Raw genomic sequence first — 8,921 nt, 5'->3', positions numbered from 1 at the left:
TTGAATCCAACCTAATTCAACGTAGCTGCAACCCTAGTTTGGGCCCTTTATTAAAGCAAGGGAGGATTTATATGAAGCAGTATTCATCCTTTTTCTCTCTCTCTCTCTTTTTTTTTTCTTCTTTTTTTTTTTTCATGAGGCTTTAATTGGTGTTGGTTGCACCGTCTCTGGGGCAGAGCTATTCCTTCTCTGCTATGCATATCATATATCCCAATAGCACAAAACGCAAGTGACAATCCAAGAAGGTTAGACATTAGTTGAATCCAGTCTTAAAAGAGAAAAGAAAGAAAATGATTTCAAAATACAACACTCTAAGAAACTAGATGGCATAAATTAATGTTTCTCTTTCGATTCAGACAACTTCTTCATGCCTGTAAGATCATGTTATGACCCTCTGAATAGATTTTCCGCAATTTCACACTCAACTAGGCTACTGAAGCTCTAGCAGAGTAACAAATATCTTTAGCTCCCAAGCAATTCATAAAGAAAACCTAATACAGTGTGGGTTGTGATGATCAGGCAGTGCAGAAGTAGTCAAATTTGACTTTGGGCTTTGAGTACTCAGTAGTAAGTATTTTGGACGCCACTATAGCATTGGCAGCCTCTGTGTAATGAACTCCATCCCAGCTAATGCACTTGGAGCCATCAGCACAAACATTACAACTCGGATTACCACACCTTATGCTTGGATTGAAGTTGTATGGAGGTCCACCATAGCCACAACATACAATTACTGGGCTCTCGAAACCTTGAGAAGAGATCAACAGAAATATGTTAAGAAATATTGGAGAACAAAGCTGAGGAGCTTGCCATATTTGGTATGATAATGATGTTTGTGACTCACCATATTTGGTATAGTTAGCAATGATATCATACTTAATAGCAAAGATATCAACGTAAATGATGGTGGCATCCTTCAACTCTGAACTCAATTTATCACAGATGGAGCTCAGTTGGGCATTGAATTCCTTGGAAGCATTGTTGAAGGGCACAAGACATCCATATGGATCGAGACTGCTATCATCCTTCCGTGGGGGAGAGAGCTTTTCAGGGAGGCATCCCAAGGGTCCAGTGTTGTGTATCCAAAAGTTTTTGGCACCATTAGCATATAACGTCTAACAAAGACAGGGCAGGAGAAAAGGGATTACACACCAGTCAGACATACGTGTGTATGTAATTTAAGAGATGATCTGAATCAATTACAATCTCGTATGAGGTATATATAAACAATGTATTAGAAGAGATTACCGTAAACTTTGCAACTTAGCAACAGAGTTGTTCTTCAGGTTCCACATGCTACGAGTGAACATTTAAAATTTGGAAAAAAAAAAAAAATCTCAAGAATCTACAAGAATTTGGACAGTAAGTATAAATTTCAAAAGAATAAGAAAAGCTTATTGATATATTATCATTCAGAAAAAGGTAAGGAGTTTGCTCAAAAAAAAAAAGGTATCGGATAGCAAGAACAACTAATAATAGTAAAGTACTTCATTTAAGGGAAATAATGATAGAATATCATCATCACTAACAACGGATATTATTATTAAATTGGAAATATTCTTTTTTATAAGTTATTATAGTATATGAATACATCATAAAATTTTCAAGCAATTGAATGACTTCTGATTATTTCAATAACCAAGGAATGGTTTGGTAAATGAGCTAACCAGCCTAGGATCATCTGGTTGGCAGGGTGGTGGCTTGCCCATCATATTTTCTCAAAAGTAAGAGAAAGGTCATAAAAAAAAAAAAGAGATCAATTCAAAAAAAATTTAATACTTCGGAGAAAATTATAATTATGGAGAGATTTTTACATAAATTGCATTATTTGAGACATCACCCTGGTCTGCAAGTAGATGAAAGGGACCCTAGAGGATGTTAAGCAGAGTCAAGAGGCAAGACAGTAGAAATGACATTGAACATTTTTGTCAAATTATGGCCCATGGCTTACCAATTCTCAAGCATAAGGTTACTTATGTACACGGTAAATTTGTGAATTGATCAACACGAGATCGTGAGGTGTTAGCTAGTTGAATGCTACTGAATGATAGACTTGCCTTGACAGCATTTTCTATTTGAGAAATAAAGATTGGTATTTTGGCAATCACTTGATCATAGGCTGAGTTTCCAACAAAAGCGCCGGTTAGATCATTCTGCCCAATATCAATGGCATAGAGTGCCTTCTGGAACCCTTCCTCATTTATCAAACCTTCAAAACCTGTGACATACATAAATTGACATTGGCAAATGTATATAAACTAATGCAATCCAATGAAGAAATACTCCACAAAAGCAATTATCAGCAAGAGTATAAAGATGGACATTGGCCACATTGCATTTGATATTCTTTGAAAATATAAATATAAACCAAACATGACAAGCTTTGTCGACATTGCTTTAATTTAAAGGCAAGAACAAAGCATACCTTGAGAGATGAGTTCTAAAGAACGTGATTTGAAGTGAAGAAATTGGCGAACTTGAGTGTTTAAAGAGAAGGGATTAGTTGAAGATGGTAGCGTCCCTGCACCAGCAATGGCAAAGTCTGCTCCGTTACTAAAATTTGATCCCAATGACTCCAAATATGGGCGCAAATAACTTGTGCGGAGGCTTTCACCTAACAATGTATGGGAAAATTTACAATCACCAAATTAAAATGCAATAAGTAGCTTGACTGATTAAGAATAATCAGAAAAATGCAATACTTTTATCGTTCTCAGGACCCAAGTGAATTATAACGCTGTTATTCAAGTAATATCACTCTACCAAAAAAAAGGTAATATCATTGCAAGGACCCAACTGAAGAAAAAACTCTCATTTGGAATTTTAATGCACCTATTCTTTTTCTTGTTACAACACGAGAAAATGGTATCCAGGAAGATTAGAATTTCCAAAGGGGATACCGACGAGGAGCCGAGATTTCCATTGAACTTATTAAAAATTCCGGGGAACGCGTTTCACGTGATGACATGAATGCTATCAATTAAAAAAAGGCCAATAAGAAGCATTGGATAAAACGCAATATCGTCCAACCTTGCCCACGAGATTTCAGTACTCGTTTCCCGTTTCCATGCTGCCGAACGAATCGAGGACACTAGTTTCCCGATTCTCTAAGTGCTCTCGCATGCGGCTCCCCATGGCTTCCCCCCCCCCTTTTTTTTTTTTTCCTTTTTTTTTGTAACTTCGTTAGTCATCCTCACGTCTGAGTTTTTACTAACCATCCCACTGACAGCCTCCAGCGTAGACTCAAAAGAAAAGGAAAAAATGGAAAACAATCATCATGCTAAGAATACTACTTACAGAGAAAGTCGATGATCAGTCGGCCGTCGCAGAGCCGTCCGGTGGGGCGGTGGAAGAAAACACGGCCGTCAGGCGGGAATACATTTCCAAGCCCGGCCGCCGAGCCTCCGGTGTCGGAGTTGGAGTCGCCGAAGTTGAACAGCACCGGATTACTCACACACTTGGACTCCACTGATGCAGTCAGAAACACCACTAACAAAGCCATTACTACAAGCCTAACACCTCCATTGCCTCCCATCTCTCTCTCTCTCTCTCTCCCTCTCCCCCCACTTCTTTGCTACTGCCTCCTTGCGTTGTGCTAGCTGTGATGATGGTCTTGTTCTTTATATATAAGTGTGGAGGAATCCAAATGAGGACAGAGGGAGCCGCCAAAGCAAAGCGGCTTCTCGTCACTCTCATTCTCCGGGTCCAACTCAACCCTGGTATTTTTGGAGAGTAGTGGAGTAATTGCCTTGTCGATCGTTCAAGTAACGCGGATATCCATTTATACTAAAACATCGGCCATTATTACCTCCTAAGTGTAAGAAGAACAAATACCAATGGTTTTTTTTTTTCTTTCTGATAATAGAACACATACCAATACGTACGTGTTATCTGAATAAGAGCAATATATATCACGAAATAAGTATTCCCTTCAGAATTACTATTTACTGCTAGAATACAGATAATGGCCATCATTTACTAAAATTAGCTTACACTAAATAAATTTTTAAAAATATTTTTATAATAATATTTTATAATAAATATTAAAACTTAAAATAGTATTAAAAGTACTTAAGCAATGAGAAGGGATCAAGAAAATTGATTACAAGATCTATTATTGCAAAATAGAGAGATGTGATCACCTAGACAAGCCAAGATATGTATATCAAAATTTAAACTTAAAAATATTATTTTATATAGATAAATTTTTTAAAATTAAATTAACAGTCACTACTAGTGTCAGACAACGGCAATTGTCACAAATAAATGCTATACAATGATCATGATCTAAATAATTCTTACTAGGCCTACTAAAACCAACTTCTTGGAAACTGTAAGCATTGGCAAGGTCTTGCTGCGAGAGCAGGCAATAGGAGAGTAAACCACACCTTCAAACTGTTGGGTTTTGTCCCTCCTTAACGAGGATGACCCAACATCCTTTGAATGCACAACTAATTGAGTTATTACTAGCCCAATCTCCAATTAGATGCGGCTTGTCCCTAAGGTGGGCTAGCTGTTGCCATCACCCATTATGGTGGAATTCAAAGTATCACCGGTCATTCTTGAGAGAAAGGCTAAATAATCTAGAATTTTCAAAACTAACAGTCTGAAGTATTCTGACCATATCTTTGCATTAGGGACTCCAATTGGCACACTGTTCATTGTGTTGGAAAGTAGACTTGTTGCCCTTTTCAATGGTGTATTGATTGCCTGAAGAAATTGAGAGGACTGACAACAGCTTTATGAGGAATAGAGGCCAAAATAGAATATTGGCCAAAAACAGAAGATGGGCCAAAAACAGAGAAGTATCGGTGGATTATTTTTGGGCTCCAAGATCTCTGATTTTGGTAGAGTTTATTTTGTTAGTTAATCTCTCTTGTATCTCTCATATAGAAGATCTATTTTGTGTGATAGATTTTTGCCCTCTACTAATTTTTTGAAGGATTCTACTTATAATCATCCTTGTATTGGATCTTTTGAAAGTAGTGATTGATTTGGCTTGGTGTTGTGATTTTTTCTGGTTCAAATTTTTCATATTAAATCTTAGCATTTTCTAGTTTTTCTTTTGCCCTGTTTCAATTTGTCTCTGTGGTACTCTCTCCTCTTCCTCCCTACAAGAGTGGTATCAAAGCAAGTTCAAGATGGAGGCAAAGGCGACTTGAATGATCATTTTGAATAGAGACAATTGGGCAATTTGGAAAATAAGAATGGAGGATTGTTGGCGTGCAAAGATCTTGATGCACCATTACTTGGTAAAAATGTCAAACCTGAAGACATGGAAAATAGTGAATGGGAGAGACTTGATCGGAAGGTTATTGGTTTCATTAGGCAATGGCTCGATGACAATGTCTTTCATCTTATTTAATTATGGAGATGTCGGTAGAATCTTTATGGAAGAAGCTTGAAAGTATGTATGAAAGGAAGATTACCGGCAACAAAGCTTTTTTGATTTGAAAGCTTGTGAATCTAAAATATGTTGAGGAGAATTCTATTGTCGAGCACCTCAAAAAAATGCAGAAGATTGTGAATCAACTTGCTACTATGAAGATGACTGTTGATGCTGAGTTACAAGCTCTTCTTCTTCTTAGCTCTTTGTCGGATAGCTAGAAGACTTTGATGATTTTCTTGAGCAATTCGGCACCTGATGGTGTTGTTACCATGGATATTATCACTTTCATCTTACTTAATGAGGAGGTCAGAAGAAAATCATCGGGCATATCCTCTTCCGATGCATTCATTGCTGAGAAGCAAGGGAGGAGCATGGACCACAAGCAGGAAAAGCATGATGGTTTAAGAGGAAGATCAAAGTCAACATTTAGAGGCAACTGTCATCATTGCGAGTAGTCTAGCCATATTAAGAAATATTGTTGGTCATTGAAGAAAGGGCAAAAAGAAAAGAAGAAGGGCGATGAGAAGCCAAAACCTAAGGAGCTTTCAGTTGATGTGGCTGAAGGGGAGGTTATCTTTTACTCATCATTGGATTCTTGTCTCTGTGTGGTTGGTGATGGCTCGCTGGGTGAATGACTCGGATGTCTCATATCATGTTACTCCTCAGAAAGATTTCTTTTCATCCTATCGGAGTCATAATGGCATGCTCAAGATGGACAATACTTGCTTTTTTAACATCATGGGAATCGGTGATATCTACATCGAGACCAATCTTGGTTCTAGGCTGGTGCTCAAGGATGTGAGGCATGTACTAGATCTTCGATATAATTTGCTGTCTATGGGTAAGATTAATGAAGAGGGCTTCTACAGTTTCTTCGGTGGAGGTCAATGCAAGCTGACTTGTGGTTCCTTTATTGTGGCGAAGAGAAAGAGATGTTGCTCTCTATATCGGATGGAGACCAAAGTATGTGATAGAGAGGTGAACACAAGTGAAGATCATTCTTTGTTGGAGCTATGGCATAAGCGCCTGGTTATGTTGGTGAGAAGAGTCTTCTGCACCTCGCAAAGCGGAAGTATCTATCTAACTTCAAAAGTATGACTCTCAAATCTTATATTCATTGCTTAGCTGCTAAACAATATCGTGTTTCTTTCTCCAATAAGATTTATACTAAAAGAAAAAATATATTTGATTTAGTACATTCAGATGTATGTGGTCCTATGACAGTTAGGATAATTGGTGGCTGTCTTTACTTTATTTCTTTCATGGATGATCATTCAAGAAAAGTATGGGCTTATCCTTTGAAGAGCAAGGATCAAGTATTCAAAGTCTTCAAGCAATTTCATGCTATGGTGGAGAGAGAGACTGGGGTGACTCTCAAATACATTCGAACCGACAGTGGTGGTGAATACTTGAGTACTTTTGATGCTTATTACAAGAGCAAGAGTATTCAACATGAGAAGATAATTTTTAAGACACCGTAGCTCAATGGTGTGGTCGAGCGAATGAATCGCACTATTGTGGAGCGAGTTCGCTGCATATTGTCAAATGCCAAGCTATCAAAACCATTTTGGGGTAAGATTTTGAGGACCGCTATTCATATCATCAATGTCACTCCAAGCTTGCGACTAGATGGCGATGTTCTGGAGCATGTGTGGACTGCAAGGGACGTCTCTTATGATCACTTGCGAGTGTTCGGTTGTCGAGCACTTGTGCATGTGCCAAAAGATGAAAGAGCAAAGTTGGATACAAAGTCAAGGGAGTGTATCTTCCTTGATATCCCAATAAAAAGTTCGAGTTTCGTCTATGGGATCCAGTAAACAAGAAGATTGTTCATAGCCGAGATGTGGTCTTCTTGGAGGACTAATTTCTTGATGGCATCAAGGAGAAGATAGAAGTTTCAAGGGCTGTTTTTGCTGATCTGAAGATCGAGGAGCTGATTGGACAACAACAATCTGAAGCTAATGACGGCAATACACAAATGGGTGCTGAAAATATACAGCTAGACTCTTCTAATAAATTAGGAATCTCTATTGGTGCTGATACATAGCTGGAGTCTAAGAATGCAAAAGTTGAACAGTAAGTAGAGGCACAGCTACAGAGATCTGAATGGGGGCATATTCTATCTAGGAGATACCCATCTAATGAATATGTGTTATTTATTGATGGGGGAGAGCCAGAGAGCTACTAAGAGGCCATTTTGTGTGATGATGGTCAGAAGTGGCTGGAGACTATGCAAGAGGAGATGAGTTCGTTACATGAGAACTAAATATATGATTTGGTGAAGCTCTCGAATGACAAGAAAGCTTTGAAGAACAAGTGGATATTCAGAAAGAAAGCTTAAGAGAAGACTTCTCAATCAAGGTACAAGGCAAGGTTGGTTATGAAGGGGTTCGACTAGACAAAAGGTATTGACTTTGAAAAAATCTTCTCTCCGGTAGTTAAAATGTGCTCTATTCATATTGTCTTAAGTATAACTAGTTGCAAGTTTAAATCTTGAAGTTAAGCAGCTTGATGTGAAAATGGCTTTCTTTCATGGTGATTTGGAGGAGGCGATTTATATGGAAGAACCAGAGGACTTCAAAATCAAAAGTGAGGATAGATTAGTGTATAGGTTGAGGAAGAGCTTATATCGACTGAAACAAGCACCGTGCTAATAGTATAAGAAGTTTGATTCCTTCATGGTTGATCATGGCTATAAGAAGACATCATGGATCATTGTGTCTATACGCAAAAGTTTGATGATGGTGATTTTATCATTCTTTTGTTGTATGTCGATGATCGATGCTTGTTGTAGATTGTGATATGAAGAAGATTTATATGTTGAAGGATGAACTTAGTAAATCTTTTACTATAAAGAATTTGGGTGCAGCAAAGCAAGTGCTTGGCATACAAATTTCTCGTGACAGAAAGATCAAAAAGTTATGGTTGTCACACGAATGTTATATTAAGAAGGTGCTTTAGAGGTTTGACATGGATAAAGTCAAGCTCGTGAGTTCTCCATTGACCAATCATTTCAAGATGAGTTCTCAACAATGTCCTTCTACTAATGTGGAGAAGGAGATGTGACATACATCCTATGCTTCGGCAGTTGGTAGCTTGATGTATGCGATGGCGTATACAAGATCCGATATTGGTCAATCAGCGGGCGTTGTAAGCAGATCTTTTTCAAATCTGGGCAAGTAATATTTGGTGGCAGTGAAGTAGATTTTGAAGTATCTATGTGGTACTTCCAAATTTTATTTGTGTTTGGGAGGTGAGAGGCTATTGCTTGAAGGATATACCGATGCCGATCTTGCAGGTGATGTTGATTCGAGGAAGTTGACCTTGGGCTATTTAGTTATATTTGCAGGAGGAGTTGTATCATAGCAATCTAAGCTCCAGAAGTACGTTGCCTTATCCATCACAGAGACTGAATATATTGTGGTGATGGTGGCATGCAAGAAAATACTTTAGATGAAGCGATTTCTGTAAGAACTCGGGATGAAGCAAAACAAGTATATTGTTCATTGTGATAGCCAGATCGCAATTCACT

General features: G+C 38.1%; 1 protein-coding gene across 1 annotated transcript; it reads right to left on the bottom strand.

Annotated features, from left to right (window-relative positions):
• Positions 1 to 283: 283 nt before the first annotated feature.
• Positions 284 to 3,704, bottom strand: LOC105040008 (GDSL esterase/lipase LIP-4). The gene is made up of 5 exons (XM_010916374.4): positions 3,298 to 3,704; positions 2,426 to 2,614; positions 2,058 to 2,218; positions 845 to 1,115; positions 284 to 748 (listed from the first exon to the last, which is right to left on the bottom strand). Exons 1-5 carry the CDS (start codon positions 3,533 to 3,535, stop codon positions 516 to 518), a joined length of 1,092 nt encoding a protein of 363 aa, XP_010914676.1. The 5' UTR covers positions 3,536 to 3,704; the 3' UTR covers positions 284 to 515.
• Positions 3,705 to 8,921: the final 5,217 nt, after the last annotated feature.

Source organism: Elaeis guineensis, chromosome 1 (genome assembly GCF_000442705.2).
Source record: "Elaeis guineensis isolate ETL-2024a chromosome 1, EG11, whole genome shotgun sequence".
Taxonomy (NCBI): Eukaryota; Viridiplantae; Streptophyta; class Magnoliopsida; order Arecales; family Arecaceae; genus Elaeis; species Elaeis guineensis.
The sequence above is the reverse complement of the archived record's forward strand: the minus strand, read 5'-3'. Positions and strand labels throughout refer to the sequence as shown.